General features: G+C 37.8%; 1 protein-coding gene across 1 annotated transcript in view; it reads right to left on the bottom strand.

The window, feature by feature from the left end:
- The window catches only part of MTMR7 (myotubularin related protein 7), a 42,293-nt gene extending 31,648 nt beyond the window's left edge, over positions 1-10,645 (bottom strand). The window contains exon 1 of the mRNA XM_017816423.1: positions 10,381-10,645. Within this exon, the coding sequence (XP_017671912.1) occupies positions 10,381-10,404 (24 nt within the window). The 5' untranslated portion in view covers positions 10,405-10,645. The remainder of the gene's footprint in view (positions 1-10,380) is intronic.
- Between the last annotated feature and the right edge of the window lie 6,911 nt (positions 10,646-17,556).

The following is a 17,556-nucleotide window of genomic DNA, read 5'->3' as shown; positions in this document are numbered from 1 at the left end:
TTTATTTTCCTCATTTAGGCAGAAATTCAACTTGAAGAAAGCCCTTTTAGTTCCAATAAAAGAAGTCCTTTTAATAAGAGACATCCTTTTAGTCCTTCATCCTGCTGTTTAGCTATGTAAACCTTTTTTTTTTGGTCTTTTAAAGCCTTTCCCCGGAAGCTGACTTACAGTGAGCTCCCATATTTAAACAATCTTCAGGCCTCCTATAAACATTTTAAATTTTGGCTCCCTTTCTTTTTAAACAGTTTTCACATTTTTATGTAGTTTTCTCTTTAAAGTTGAACATTGCCATGGGAGATTTTTTCCCATCTTTTTTCCTCTATTTCAAGAACACTGCATCTAAATGCGTTAGCTGCTGTCACACAGATATTCTAACTGTATTTTGAAACAGATCTTCCTGTTGCTATCTAAGACCAAGTCTTAGAATTACTTAGAATTACTTTTTTTTCTTCAAGATAAACAAATAGCTTTTGTATAAGCAAGCATTTAAAAAAACTAAAATTTTATGCAGAATCACAATCCCCAGCCCATTTACCCAATCTCACTTGGTAGATTATGTCTCCTACTGCCACTGCATTTCTTGTCTTCATGCCCCTTTTGATCTTGATCAGGTTTTTCATGGGCAATGTCACTATTTAGGTAGGACAGTTGTTACTGTAGTCCTAATATCGGTCTGCTGTCCTGTGGTGCTACAGTTCTAGTTTTCCCATTTAATCTTTTAATTTCAATCTGTAGGCACTCTTGGCTTTTGTGGTGTAGTTAATCCATGACATTTGACTCTGTTTACTTCAAGACAAAAGAAATCTGTACTTTACCTGTATTTCTCATGTAACTTGTCATCAATGTGCCTGTCACATTGATTATTTTTCTTCCATTAAGTTTCTAACATGCCTATTACATCAACATTTTAATTTCTAAACTAATACTTTAGTTTCAGAACTTTTTCTAGATTTTTAATATTTCTAGTGAAATACACACATATTTGGCCCAATTGCCTACCTTCATTTGCTGTGGTTTCCATTTACTGAGAATACAAAAATTTTTATACTGACGATTTTTTGTGACACAGCACAGCACCCAAAACATCATATATTTTCTGCATTCTAACAAGAGCTTTTCAGTTCTTCAGTACCTCAGTGTGGATAAGCACAACTCAGAATCAACTTTCCTACCAGGCTCAACAAGGAAAAAGTATCGCGAGAGAGGATGCACGACTGAACTTTTAGGTAGCCCTTATTTCTGCTGATCCTAAAGAATAAAGAAAGAGTCAGTTAAAATTAGTGAGAGCTTCAAAATTTGACTCAATAAAAATTAGCATTATAAGTTGATTAGCATTGCCTACCTCTCAGGTGGAATGTGTCAATCTGTGATTGTAGTATGAGGAAAATAAACCAGGTTTACTAATAACTTGCTTCATGAACCACTTTATCATGTCTAACACCATTTCTAAAGAGAAAGGGAACTCCTAAAGTCTAAACCCTACCTAGATTCAAATCCACAGTTATGATTTATGGTGAGTAAGTGGCATTACATGCCTTCAGGAGCAGTAATGATCTCTAAGCTCTCAGGAGGTTGTTCTGAAAATTCTCTGCATAACCTCCTGCATGGATTTAGATGCTTTTCATCTGTGTTTCTTCTGCCTAGATTCCAGTTACTCGAACTTTCTGAAAAAGCAGTTTATTTCACCCACAGGTAGAAAAAAAAAAAAAGTAAAATAGAGCTAGCCTCAATCTTAGATTTCATTCTGCTGATCGAAGGATTCAAAGAACAAGACTTCTTTCTTCCTCTGCACCCTCCTAATCAGGAAAAGAAAGCCAAGTCAAACAGTGTCTTTAAATGGTCTAGAGGGAATGGGAATATGTTCATTTGCAAAACAGAGGAACATATGTTGCAATAGCACTTTGGAAGAGGATGAGTTTTTCTATCTAAAAAGTCACAGCATGCTGAGAAATCAGCATTAATAGCCAAAATTTAAATTTAATATCAGAAAGAGACAATACAGTAATTAGTTGGGATTTTTTCTCCGTTTTTTCACCAAAACTACCATAGACTTTATTGGAGAACCTAGAAAATCATGTATGTACTGACACATTTCAGGAAAAAGCATACAGACCATGCACATGTGCTTTGCCTAAAATGAACAGCTGGTAGGAGAGACCAGATCAGAAAATATGAGGTAAATAAAACAGAGCAAAAATGGCCTGTAAACCTGAGAGCTGGAAGACCTCAATGAGCAAGAAAGAAAGTGTTAGCCAAGGGAGTCTAGAGAGTGGCATCTAAGTAAAACTTCAATAATTTATTTCAAGCTGTCTCCCCATCATTTTTTTTCCCGTGATGACTGTGGTTGTCTAGGCCTGAAGAAAAGACTGCCAGGAGATTTATTTCAATGACTACAACCCTTACATGGGGATAAATAAAGCTGGCTAGAAACTGTATTTTCAATGCAACACAGATGACAGAAATAAGCAGGCAAAAATAGAAGTTAAAGGGAACACAGATTAAGAACAGATGGAAGGCACTTTTTACTCAGAGAATAAACATGACAAATGACTTATGAACAAGGTTGCCAGGAGGTCATTCAAGAAAAAAATGTCATATTAGGGAAAATCGTGGGTCAAGGTTTCATTCAGGCACAACTTCCTCCAGTTTCAAGGGGACTCCCACCTAAGGAAGAATGGCAAATATACGACCCTAAAAGCGTTCTGAAAAGCCAGCATGCCAAAATGTTATTCCTAAAAATATTCATGTACTCTAATTTGTTTTCATTTTTAGTATAGATTACTTCTTGAATAAGCTCTGACTGCATGACCTATTTTTAAATGTGTTTTGAATACACTACCTTCGTTCTCATTTCTTTAAGATGTTTCAGAGTCTCCAAACACAGCAGCATTGCAAAACAATGTAGAAGTTACTGCTCCTTTTTCAGGCTGTTCCCCATGCCACATCAGAAAGTTCTTTCAGATAAATGCAGGATCAGTTCTGATGGTAGACTCAGACTCAAGCAGGGAAAGCAGAGTAAAAGGAGAAGTAAAACTGTAGAGCAGATTGGCCAGACCTGGAGGAAAACTTGGTCCCACATCTCTACATATCACTTTGCTTCCTGACACAGCAAAACTCATGTGCAGAGGGAGATGCTATCTGACACAAAAACATCTCTGCTGTAGGATTTTCAAATAAAATGAAATTTTAAACTAGGAAAAACCATCTCCAAGAGTTTCATTCTCACTACACAGATTTTAAGCCTATGTGTTTTATTCTTAAGTATTAGCTAACCTGAAGTAGAAGACCCTTGAACAGCCAGTTCTGTCATGATAATCACTGAGCTACCCATTAACACTGAGCATCTGGAAGGAGAACATAAGCAAAAAAGCCTATCCAGCAGCCAAGAACAAAATACTTCAGCTCCCACATATTACCAAATGCTCCCTACTCCTTTAGGAGGAACCATGACTAATTCTTCTAACTCCTTACCACAAAAGAGGAAGAAAGGCCAAAAACCCTTCCTAGCCAGAAGTAAGCTGCCGATTAAGGGTAAGCAGGAAATGTCCTCACTCAGGCCATGTTCTCAGGAGCTTTTCTGTTGTTCAGACAGTTAAAATTCATTGTTCTTAAACAACCTGCCAAAGCAAGTTCCAGATAAAAGCTGACCAAGTACCTTGAAATTTGACTGTACAAAGGAGTTTCAGTGATTCTTCAAGGGTAAGGAAAGGCCACTGTCACAACAATCTGTGCTACTGAAAAGGTTGACCCAAAGCCAAGGAATGGGGCTTGGCCCTCTTTGGGTTAACAGCACACAGCCCTACAAAGGCTTCTTCTTGTGCACCCGCTCGGGCTCCTAGATCGACTGGGGATTTCAGCTGCCTTCCCTACTCACCTTGTGATGTTATACACATGAGTAAAAGCAAGAAGAAACTGAACCCTGGGAATTACTGACAAAAGACTGACTAGCTTCAGCACTGCAGGCACATAAAACCTAAGGGAAGAGCTTGTGAAAGCCAAAAGCCTGAGCCTAATGAGAAAAAAGGAGCACAGCTGGTATGATTTGAGGCCAAGTGGAATATTTGAGCTTTTTTCACCCTGGTTGACCCCAGCTATCCATGTGTTTAGCATAATTCCTGAGGGTGAAAAAAGACAACGTGCAAAAGACCAAATGCTCTTTAATTTTTTTTTCCACAGAAAGATAGTAGTGTTGTGCTTGTTAAACAAAATACACTGTAAGTGATTTTTTTGCTTAATCTTGGAACGAGAATAAAGGAAAACTGAATTGCCAATTGATGCTGCCTTTTAATGCGGTTTCTATTCTATTTCATAAGAATCATGAAAACTGTACTTAATCCATGTTACTTTTTTATATTTCCATCTCTGAAAAGATTTCCCAAGTGCGGTAAAATAATGTTACACCATCAATCTATAGAGTTAGATGTTTGCACATGTCAAAAGAATCAAAGCAAGCCAGAAATACACAAATTATTACATTTAAGTACAGACACCTTAAATTCTTCATTGTAAGAAGTTTCCTCAGGGCAAAGCAGGATGGGGGAAAAATTTTTTAAAAAATCTAAGGAAATTTAATTTACTAGAGGACTAAAGTGAAATGGAAATACTGGAAAAGAGATGAAAAAAGAATAAGGAATCACTCATAATGTTAGCAAGACTAAACATACTACCTAACAATTTGGCTTAAAAAAATTTTCTACTAAGATCTGTAAAAAGTGTGAAGTGAGCATCATGTTATCAGATATACCTGAGAAAGAGTTGTATAAGGGATGCAGGAAACAGGAAACTATTAAAGAGTATTACAATATGGTATCAATATCATAACACAAAGTTCATATATAATGTTTTCTCTTTCAGTCTATATTAGATCTCATTTATCTAGAAAAGGAGAATAGAGACTCTAATTTTTCTATGTGTTCTATTAGAAATCAAAAAAGTTTTAATTTAGAAAAAAAGGGCTTCCTCAAGGTAGTAAGTCTTATTACACTTGCCAAATTTGTTCAGATTTAGGTATTAAAAAATATATAGGGGGAAAGAATTTTGCATGCAGCCAAGTCATATTGAAAAGAAATGTATCTTTAAACTCCTGTATTTGATGCAGGCTTTTCTGTTACATGTTTAAAACTATGCCCTGTTCAGCAGCTATTCAAGAGTAGCAGTACCAGGTCATTTCAGCTGTGCAGGCCATGAAAGATTTGCATTAAAAAATAGATTTGTAGGACTCCTTTTTCTCATGGTGGGGATCTGTCTTTCTCAGCAGAGTACACCTGCACAGCAGAGAATGTCAGTGTGCATTTTCTATTGCAAATAGATAATTCCTTTAGTTTACAGACACTGATGGATTAAGTACCATCTACTCGAGTCCATTAAGAGCAGACTTAGAGATTCCATCTTTGACCACCCCAGAGCCAAACTTCCCAAATCCTCCACTGAAACCCCAGTCTCCTAATATGCATAAACAAAAATCAAAGAGGACCCTGCAGACATGCTGTTTTAATGATTTTCAGTACCATTTTTCAAGCGCAATAAGTTTTTGAGTTACTGGTTTAGACACGGACACCAAGACAGCAAATTAAAGTATGTGGCTATCCATGTTTTTTAGAGCTTCTTTCATGATTTTATCCAGCTGCCTCTTCATTGAGATTCACATTATTGAAAATATGAAAGTGATCTTTTGACCATTTTCTGTGTAAATATTTTGAGAATAATGGCTGTTATAACATTTTGTTCAAATCAAAACTCACACTAATAAGCAGGTATCTTGACGACCCTAATTCAAAACAAGTCTTTTAGGAACAAAATTGCAAACAGATATTTTAAGTCCAATCCCACAACATGTAGACATTTTCTGCAGTTCCTATTTTCATTTTATCCACCTCCAGTCTTTAATGTCAAACCACAGAACATTTTCTGGCACAGTATATTACAAAGCTCATTTGTATTAAATTTATCATTTATGCTCAAAGTTTCAAAGCACAAAGATGGAATAAATAGATCTCAAAGAAAACTAAATTGCATTTTAAACAGGGAAGATTTATTAATCAGAAAAAAAAATTGGAGTTAAAAGTGTCCACAACTAGTGTAGATGTTTCAAAGCATCACTTGACTAAAGCAGTCAAGTAGAGTGACTATTCAAAGTCATTAAACATCACTGGCCCCAAAATAGGTTAAACATTTTTTAACCATGATGTAAAGTGAGAAGACAGTTATGGAATCAGAAAACACCAGCTGAACTGTGAGGTGCACTGCTCGAAGTTGTACACTTGGAGGCAAGAACAGAAACCACCTCTATACAACACTTGAAAAACAAAAAATCAACTTGGCACTTAAAAGACGTTGCAGTAATGTGTCTGCTGTAAGCTGATGACCCAAAGCATCAGTAAAAGGCAAGGGCCATGCTAGCCTCACCTCCTCTACCTCTTCTAAGTAGCAAACTAAACTAAAGTTTAGCCAAGCACTAGGACTACAGTGAAGTTCCGGTGGCACTCCATTCCCTGGCTTGGGGGAGAAACAACCAGTCCATATCCCCAGGTAACTCCTGATATTGCCTGTGGACTGCTGGCACCTTCCTACCTCACTAAAGTAAAATCAAACTTTTCCATAAGGAATTGTAGCCTGAATATGGAGAACGTAACTATAATATCATGGGTAGTGGTAGAATATGCCATCTTAGCTTAAAAAAAAAAAAGGTGGAGATCTAGCAACCCAGAACAAGTAGTTGGAGACCAAAGACTAGGTTCAGTTTTGCTATTGACCTAGATAAGCACCCAAACAAACATTTTGCCATTTACATTGTCATATATAGAGTGAATGTAAATTACATGGGTCTCCTGATGGAGAGTTTGTAAAAATAGACATGTGTTATAAAACTTGCAAATGAAAAGCAAGAGCTATGGAAAGGAAAATAGATTGAAAACAAATGCAAACACAACTCATTTACACATGCTGGAAATTTGTTTTGGAAATCAATACATCTGTTAGAAAGACTTGTCATTAACATGGTAGCATATCTTAAATTCTGCCTGAGACAAGCATCATCTAAAGGAAATACCTTACCATAATATCACAAAAATGAAAGCACTTGAGCCACGCAAGTCATCCAAAGTATTCTGTTAGAAAGAGATACTGAGCCAAAAGAATTTCTGGGCTAAATGAAGACACTAAATACAGCTGTTACACCAGGGCTATGTGTTCTTTATTATAAGAAGGCTATTCAGTAGGCCTGCTGCCAATATACAAAGACAAATGATATGAAGAGTGGCAAATAAAATAAAGTAACTGAGCAGCAACAGTGCACAAAGCAGCCCTCTGAAGTAAACATATATACAGAGCTCTGTGTCTGTCATCCTGTCCATGGCCGGACATATCTCTACACATGGTCATAAAACGTGTTTCTAATCTGTGCAGAAGTATTGCTTATTTATTTTTTATGACTGTTATGAACAGTTTGACACATTTTGGCTTTGGAGAGTTATTCTAAACTATCTTGCTGCTCAATCCAAACTCATGTTGGTCACTGGTTTTACTAATTTAAAAGGCTATTGGAGTTACATATAATTCTATTTAGCAATGAGTGACTGTTTGCAACTCTTAAATGTGATTAAATTACAGCTCTCATATATAGGATCACATTTAACTTGTGAAAATATAATTCATATTTAGAACAATAGTGTTCAGCATACAAAATATTGTGTTAGCAGGTGGATATACACAGTCTGTTGAGAAAGAATCAAAATGGCTTTTGCAGTAGGAAATCCCACCCCAGAGAAGCCTTGCAAAACAGTGTATGGGCAAAAGAGACACATAGGAGTTTCAACAGAGATAGACATAAAGTAGAATACCTACAGGAAAACCAACCTAGACCATATATACAGAACCACGGACTCATAATTGATAGTTTCAACACAGGAAAAAGTTTTTGGGGTCATTGATGACATTTCTCTGAAACTATCAGATTTTGGTGGGTTGTGATCAAGATTCACTGTGAAGGCATGGATAAGGTGAACATGGAACTGTTATCAAACAAATCCTTGAAGTTAGAATCAAGGAGTCCTGAAGGAAACTAATAAGAACGTTTTAACAGACATAAGAAAGTAATTTTTTTGTAAAGCCATGATCTTTTGTAACTTGCTTCCATGCAGGCCGTGGAGCCACACAGAGAGGTCCATAAATGGACACTAATGGAACTAGGAGGGGTTGGACCCTAATACAACTGTAGATGCTGAGAAGGTACAGCATGTGGCCACGTTTAAATGTTCTCTCTCCTCTGTCACTGTCAGACACAGAGTAGTGACCTAAATGAACTACTGGTCCAATTGATATCAAATCACATTCTGCTTTTTAAATGTCAGTTATGTTCTATTTATGATTTATTAATTTATTGTGGTATTTATGCATTATTTATTAATAATTTTAAAACCTATGAACCATCACTCGCTACAGTTATATTTCACTTAAAATTAAAACAATTGTTGAGACCTAATAGGCATCATGTAATATAGACCTGCCCTTGAAGAAAAAGCTTTTACTTGGCGTAGGAATTTTGCTTTCAGATATTATTAAAATTATTAATTTGCTAAGTATGGGATTTATCTTGATTTTCCATTTGGCTGGGTTTGCAAATCAAGACAAGTGTCATTATTCTGAGATTAATACCTTTACAGAGTAAGGTAGTCACTTGTCAAATTTCTCTCAAGACAAAATTGGATGAAGTCTGGAAATGTGACACCAGAGACTAGCACATCATACTGTAAGAATATCCCTATAGTCACATAGCTTGCCCTTACCTATTTTTACCTTCCTGGCATTGAAATTTAATGTTCAATTCCAAATTACCAAAACCAAATTCAATAAAAACAAAACAAAAAAAAAATCCCAACACTGTTCTGGTGGTTGTTTTTAAGCTGAGGTTTTCTTGAGAAAAAAATCCGATATCAGTTCTGCTAAGTAGCACTTGTCAGTGTATTTAGGAGTAACTGGAGAGATTAATTATTTCAGTAGTGACTTACGTTGATTTTCTACATTTATATAGGAAATTTTAAGGAATTTTTGTACCAATTGTACCTTTAAATCATACCTTCTGCACTGTTTTATTACATCAGACAACTTTTAGCATAGCTATAATGTAAGGGACTGCCTGGATCCAGGACTGCAGAATCACTTCACACTGAGTAAGATTTTCAGTGACTTGAGGCATCAGTACAGTCCCTTCTCACAGCTGTCAGATACTGAAATGGGTTTTACATATGCAGACTAACATATTAAGGACCTGGTTGTAAAAAAGCAAACAGATAGGCTTCCATTGCCTGCAATAGGGACTTGTCCAGATCTTCCATTCACAGCAAATATAACCATTTGCTTTTATGATATTTTTCTACCCTTATTTGTTTTCAACGCTTTCCTCATTCATGCTTTCAGCATTCTTCAGCAAATAACCAGAAGCATCTGTTCAAACAACTTTCACTGATTGTTTCCCACCTGCAGTAGGATACATTTTTACCATTCTGAGATTCTTCCTTCCCAAAAAGGCAGACAATAGATCATGAAATGAGATGAGAAGAAAAGCAGTTGTTATAAATACTTAACTTCTTAATAGATTTTCAGGTTAACACCTAAAGGCCCTAAAATATAGACGAAGAAAGAACAAAGCCCTAATCTCAAATTCAGTCATTAGACTAAATATTAATAAATAAATGGGCCCAAAACAAATACAAATAAATTTCAGGGGGTTGGGTTAATAAATACATAAATAAATAAATATGAAAATATATCCCACCCCATTTCAAATTAACATATAGCTCTGGTTCACTTTTTTATTATTATTTTTAATCTAATTCTTTTATGTGTCAAAACTGCATCTTCTTTTTTGGAGCAAGGTGGTGATTTTCTTAACAAATACAGGCCTCGTACTTAGAAAGCTACAGAGAAACACTGATTAGACTGGTTAAACATCAAACATATTAATACAAACACTAAACCAATTCATCGTGGAGTGTGAAATCTTGGGGCAAACTAAAGGCGTCTGAAAAGCAGATAATACGGTTCTGATTTCGTATATCTACTGCTCACGGACGGTGCCAGCGTTAACAGGAGGCACTGAATAAAAAGCAGTGAATAGGCCCGACAAATCCCCGGCCAACATTGCAGAGCAATGCGCCCACCTCTCGGTATTTGGGGCGGATTTCATGGCATATTGGCCGAAAACCATCCCGCAGCAGCAGCAGCAGCAGCAGCAGCAGCAGCAGCTAGGAAGCCTGCGGAGGAAGGCTGTGCCCAGCCTCAGGCCCGCGGGGCTGCGGTAAAGCCTTCTTTCAGCGGGAGCAGAGGCCGGCAGGAGGGGTGCCGGGGATGCTGCCGCGGCCGGGGCCGCCCGGCGGGACCCACCTTGGGCATCCGGATGTGCTCCATGGCGGCGGCGCCCGACCGAGCTCCTCATGCACCTCCCGCCGCCGGCGGAGAGGCGGCCCTGCGCACCTGGCCTCTCCCCGATTTTCTCCTGCCACCCCTGCTGTTAAAAAACCTATATTTTTTTAATAATATATTTTAATTTTTATGTTGATCTCGCGTTTTCCGGCGCAGATAAGAGGGAGAAGGGAGGATCTACTCCCGGCAGATGATGTGCCCGTGCTGCGATGCTGGCAGGTCACCGGCTGGCTCCACCTCCCCGGCAGCTGCCATGCTGCCCGGCGGCGGGGATGCTTCGCGCCTCCCGCCCGGCCCGGACGCGTCGTCCCCGCAGCCGCGGGGACCCTCCTGCTCCTCGGCCGCTGCCTCTCCCCGCGGCACCCGAAGGCGCAACCTGGATGGTTTGCTTTTTTATCTAGAGTTACATCGCTCTTGTCCTTTCTTTCAGGGAAGATAAGATCGGTAACATAAAGGAAGCTCTGTCTGAGATCGCCTCCCCCCATTTTTGTTTGTTCCCTGGTCCAGCATGTACAGTATCTCAAAGACAAAAGCTGCGCTTACTGAAACTGAAGCACTGAATTTTGTTTATCTGAAGCTCTGCTTGTCTGTTTCTCTGTAATTCACAACTTTGCTGCATCCTCAGATTTGAACAAGGGAGGATTGCAACACACAGTTTTCAGTCTTACACCAGAAATTCCTTTCCTTATCTTTTGCCTTACCTATTGCAAAAGACATGTTTCCTCTTGGAGCAAAAAGAAATGCCACAGAGATGGCTTCCCCAGTTAACCTGTATGAAGATGAAGAACGGGTATCTAGCTGTCTCTGAATTGCTATCATATTCAAAGCAAAAAGATAACCTTTCTCAGTGTTTATGCCAATGTACAAATTACTAGATGTGCTAATATATTATTTGAGAAAAACCATAGTCTTAGAGGCTTGTAAAATGCCGAGATAGTCTATACTGATCGATGTATTCCAATAATTCTTCTTAAATAGGGACTAGCCTCACCGAGGCATAGAAATAAATGTGAGACTTCTCAAACCCACAAAGGTCATGGCAAGAGTGCTTTGCTCCAGAGCAGGAGAAGCTCCCCACATAACCTCTTGCCTGCACAGAACACAGTAAGCTTAATATATTTTGTGAAAGATAAAATATGGGTTGAGAAAAACATAGGGTTACCAAAAAAACAAAAATGCATTTTACCCCAACGGAAAGGGAATAATGGGTACAGCTGCACTGGCTTCAGTCATGCCATTGTTTTTCCAATCCTGCTGATCTCTTACTAAGAAATAGCTAGATGATGGGGTTTTTTGCTCCATTACTTATACTCAAACCGAGGGCATCATGAGGGGTTTTTATGTCAACTCTTAGGTTAGAGGAGACAGAAGCTGTATTATCATGAGTGTAATATAAGTCACCTCCATATGTGACCATTCTGCTTGCTTCTCCCCTGTTTTGGCCCATTTCTGCCCTCCTTTCTCTTATAGTTCAACTGCTGTTATTGAACAGGAGTGGCTGGAATGACCATAGTCTGAGACACCATCATATGGATGAAAACTCTTCTTGGAGTTTTTAATCATTGCATTTCACACTGTTCACTCAGATCTGAAAAGAGAATTGGAAATATCACTTTCTATTTGAAAATTCACTGGATAGCATCCATAAAGTGCATGAATTACATAAAGTGTGGACTTCACAAGACTCTTGATCAGTGGCTTATTTTCTCTATTTTAGGTGAGAGCATCAGAATCAATAAAGAATTAATCAACCACGGAATATTCGCTTGTAGTTACAGCTGATGTGATTCACTGCGTACATCATCATCTTTTAGCATTTGCCACCATCAGTGAGTGAAGTTGGAGAATGCATATTCATCCTTTCAGTCCCCCTTTCAGAAATATTTACTTTTTCTCTAGTATGTCTTGTAATTCATCACAGCCAAGTTCAAGTCCTACTGGTAAAGTGAAGAAAACTTTCAGACCTAAGAGAGAATGCACTTTAACTCTGCTTCACATTCATCAGTAGCTGCAAAACTAAGCCATTTCTCAGAGAAGAGTGTTTATGTAGCAATCAGTTGCTCAACATCCTCCAAAGTTTTTGACCTGTCTTGGGCTGGTAAAATAATTGATGGGCAAGTGCAGCTGTAAACAGACCTTGAGTTTAGATAAAGGTTATGCCTACTGCAATTGTCATAGAAAGCTGCGGTAAGCACAACCTAAAAATTCTCTTACATTTTTTATTTGCATTTCAGGGTCATAGAGACTGCTCCCTTAGCAATCCTGGAAATTAAATCCTCTCTAGCGGTACAGTGAGAGCAACAACAAAAAATAACACTCCATAGACTACTGCTCTGATTCAACTAAGATGTAGGGGCAGGAAAATTAAATTGCTGTGCCTAAATAGGTTTTGACCTATCTGCTGCAAGTGCCAACAAAGTTCTTAATTAATGTCGCTGGAAGAAGGCCAGTCACTGAGGACGAGAATGATACCAGCATAATTATTTTCTATATGCATAAGAAATAGTCAGCTTTTAGCCTCATCCAGTAAAACCTGAAAGCACACATTTCACTTCCAATATGTAAACATTTCTGTTACATTCAATGGAATCACCTGAATGCTCAGATATATTGCATCTGTTACTAGCTACCTGACCTAAATTTGAATCATCATGTTAGATCTGGAAGAGTTTATAGATTTATTTGTGTTTTCCAATTATATTTTACTTGTTTAAAGGTGTTTTCCTGTATGCTGCATTTTAATATAATACAACTCAAACAAAAAATTATGTACTTGTAGTAATACTTATTTTAAAGTTTAGTTTACAGATTTATAAAGATATATTAAATGCTAACATATAGGTAAGAAATAAACTGGAAATTGGCAGTATAAAGGCTTTGGTGCTAGGACAGCTGTAGCCAGGGTGGCAGAATCTGGGATATGGGATGAAGATGTGGAGACTGGGGTCAGCCCATGTTATCATGTTACCATGGGCTGAAGTCAAATAGTACTGGTTCGAGTGTACCCCTGGGTTTGTGGATAAAGAATGGAGCAAAAAAAAAAACCCGCTTGGCATCTCACCAAGGAAATGCTTCTGGACATGCTTTCTGGACATTTCACAAGGAAATGCTTTCTCACACAATCCAGCATACAGGTCTTTGTACATTATTTGTTGAAAACAACAAATAAACCAAATAGGACTACATCAAAGCCAACTGATTTTTTTTTCAGTCTTCTTCTAATGGAGATACCCAGTAAAATCCATGGAAAAATAGACTTTTTATATTAGAAAAAAGGAAAGTGGTACCATCTTTTACCATAAAGTACAGTACAGTAATACACTTTTTAACATAATGTATCTACACCAGTTAGACAAAAGAGAGTCATGGAACTTGTAACTACTTTGTAGTTTCAAAATTCTTTTCTTTCACAATTTTCACCGTGCTGCTCTACTGCTTTAACCCCTTCATAGGGTAAAAACCTCCTATAATTTCTTAGAATTATAGCATCTTTAAGTTTGGAAAAGACCTCTGAGATAATTGAGTCCAACCATTAACCTAACAATGAGATGTTACCATTAAATCTAAATCCAATCTAAACCTCCCCTGGCTCAGCTTGAGGCAGCTGTAGAGAGCAATAAGAGCCCCCCTGAGTCCGCTTTCCTCCAAGCTAAACAACTCTAGATCCCTCAGCTACTCCACTCTTCATAAGATTTGTTCTTCTTATTTCCTTTTGTCAAGGTTTTTCATGCCAAATGATAAAGATTAATTCTTTTGGAACATGTTGACACCCAGGATAATCAGTACCATGGATTCAGAAACAGTATGTCTGTTTATATTTGTTTCATGACTTTTGAACTTTTTCAGGGGACATGCAACTTTCTCGTGGCAAATACACTTGGACACACAAACTTCACCCCCAGTTAATCTAGCAGGAGCTGCATGTGACAAGGTAAAGGATGCAAGGAGTAGCTGTCACTTTATTGTTTAACTTGCCTTTACTAGGTTTGACCTTTCAACATTTCCTTCAAGAACTGCTCAAAGCAGTCTTTGATTTGGACTTGTTATAAATTATTGTTACATTGTTATAAAACATTGTTACATTGTTATAAAAACAAGCTTTTTGCAGAAAGGAATACCAGCCAGCCTCTGGAAACTGGAATGGTTTTGATGCTATTCTGCAGTTAAACAAAGTGATATTAATATCATATATCGTATAACATTTATTAAACATGATATATAATACATCATACATGATATCTGCCCATATTTATAATAACTGACCTGAAATGCATAGTAGAGAAATGAAATAGGCAAAATTCTAGAGTTACTCAGGATGTATGTCCAGTTACTTACATGAAGATTCCTCAAATTGAGGAAACTGCCATGATTTTGGCAAAGTGATAACTGTTGATTAAATAAGAGCATTTCAACAAGATTAGAATACTCAGTCCCGTTACTCGGAAAACGCTGCATTTTTGATAATGAAGTATGTCAGCACAACCAGCTGGAGAGTATAGTGGGGGGGGGTCAGCAGTGATAGACTCGGTATGCCTCATACAGCAGTTAAAGGAAAGCATAGCACTTACAGGAAAGGGTCATTGATTACAATAGGGATTGTAGGGGGAAAAAGAAAGAAGTGCTCTTCAATATAGCCAGTAGAGAAACACATTCTTCCACAAGATGATTTAAAGCTCCTAAACTCTTGAAGCAGTGTAAATACTGCTTAGACATTTATCTCATTCTGAAAATCCATAGGCATAGATATTTTTATCTAAGCTCTTTTGCCAGTTAGATGGTTCAATGAAGAGCAATTGCTTCATCCTGGCCTTCACTGCTTCTCAGCAGGATACTGCTGTAATGGATAACTATATTTGGAACTGGGAACCTGTAAGTGTGGCCCCCACCCCTCCCGTACAGTAGCTATGTCCATCTGAGCAGGCCCGCTCTTAAGTTAAATCTCCAGCTATGTGGAGAAACGTAGAAAAAAACATGAGTTATTACTTTTTAAAGAAATCACTTTTAATTAAAATCTAGCAGAAAAATGTGTTTCTTCCACTTAAAAATGCGAATTGGATATTTTGAAAGTGACTTTACTACAGAGTCAGGTATCAACCATAAGTAACAGTGAGTAACTGGATTGTTTTTGAGAAGTGTTAGGAAGCTTTACGGCTCCTAACCAGTCATGTGGGGATTCTCCAAACCATAGCATCTGTGATAGTCTGACTACCTTTGCAATATCTTGTCCAGAATCTTAGACAGGAAATATTCCCTTAACTAATATTAAAAAAATAAAAATAATTTTAAAAATATATTTTTTAAAAGTATTTTTTATCTTCTCAGACTGTTTCCACTGAAACATTCAGTCACAGTCTCAGCAACAACTTAGGAGAAGAAAATAAGGATATTGAGTTCAAAGCAAACCACAACTGTGTACAGTTTGAAGCAGTATTGTTCAGTGAAACCTAAAATCGTCATAGCAAGGCAGCTTCCAGCATTTTCACAAAGAAAATTTTCTTAACTTGTTGGATGATATTAATAGTCTGCCTAGAGCATTTTTCCCAACATGAAGAAAAAGAAATGGATATGGTATATTTGGATTTAGGGAAAAAAATCTCTTTTCTTAGAGAATAATGAAAAAGTGGATAACAGAGGAAAGATTAAGATTAAGATTAGATTAAGATTAAGATTAGGCGCTTTTTTCCCCATTTTTATTAATAAGGTGTTAAAGCAAACAGAAGAGTTCTTTGAATGTCTATGCAGAACAACTGAAACTAATGTGATTTCTACCATCTTACTGACAAGCAGCCATCACAGTAAGTGTCCATAATCAGTTTTGGCTGCCCTGTGCCTCTTGAGATCCTTCCTAATTTCAAGTGATTGCCTTGGCCCCTTATCTACTATAGGATTAGGGAAATAAGATGGCACTGTGAAAGCTGTCAGCAAAGTCTCACATGCTAACCTTCTGTGATAAAGAGGTTCAGATTACACGACAATCTTTAGGCTACTGACAAGCAATTTAGTTTTTGAGAAAGAGCTGATAAAGCAAGAGTCATAGAAACTTCAATGTTCAGACTGAAAGGGTGTTATGATTGAATTCAGTGGTGCTTTTCCAAAATTTACCCAATTTTATACTTGAATTCACTTGGTTTCACTTTCACCTGGTTGGTATTTTCCAGGTTCTATTACTGCTGCTTGGGTTTGGGGAAAAAAAATAAATTTTGGGATGGGTCCTGAAGAAAGTTTGAACAGCTCTGGTGTTCCTGGGCTGGAAGCTCTGAAGCTCAGGAAATATCTTTTCCCTAGCTCTTGAATTTTTCTCACCCTGTGTAGTATTAAATTTGTGTTCTTTATCTGTGACAATTATTTTCATGAGAAGACAGTGTTTGATGTAATCTGTTCCCAGAGTGGAATGTCCAGAGTATTCTTCCAACATTGATCAGAGGGTGCATAAATTATTGTGGTTGAAAGATCCTCATTTGAGTGGAAATGATGCTATCTCTAGGAAAAAATATCTGTGAGATCAGATGTATCATTAACTTCAGATAGCTATAGAGATAGTTGAACAAAATTGTCCACTGCGAGTGGACAGTTATAAAAGCAAATTAGTTAACAGTTAACTAACTTAATGATCATAGTCAACACATAAAGCACATGTCTACACTGTATTTTTTCTGCATGTCACAACATGAGCCACTGAACTGAGCGAGTTGTTAATTGCCAGCTTACATCTCTAATGCTGATCTACATCTGTACTAGTATCAAAAGAACCATTCACATCCTACTGTCTCAATAGCTATTCCATGGTCTTGGTGCCCACACAGGGCAGACCTCTCTGTGTCTATGCTTACTAGCCATCTGCTTTGTGCACTTTATGCATCACTGGGTTATGTAAGAGCAATGCTTCAGTCTCGTCCTTTCTAGTCCTTCCCTCTGCCTCAGGGAGCTGCTGCTCAGTGCTGCTGTTTTGCAAGTCAGGCTATGGCAACTGGCCTGATGCTGTTGGAGCCCCCAGAGGGGAACCCAACATATATGTGAATTTGATCATCATGCAGAAACTGCTGCTACTGCAGTTGCAAGAATCTGCTGAGAAAATACTCCTTAAAGAGCAGAATCTTGGGTCCTGGTCTGGGCCTTGGTTGAAGTCTCCTGTGGTCT

This window comes from Lepidothrix coronata, unplaced genomic scaffold, assembly GCF_001604755.1.
Source record: "Lepidothrix coronata isolate B3197 unplaced genomic scaffold, Lepidothrix_coronata-1.0 Scaffold0, whole genome shotgun sequence".
Taxonomy (NCBI): domain Eukaryota; kingdom Metazoa; phylum Chordata; class Aves; order Passeriformes; family Pipridae; genus Lepidothrix; species Lepidothrix coronata.
This window is presented reverse-complemented; position numbering and strand designations above follow the sequence as displayed.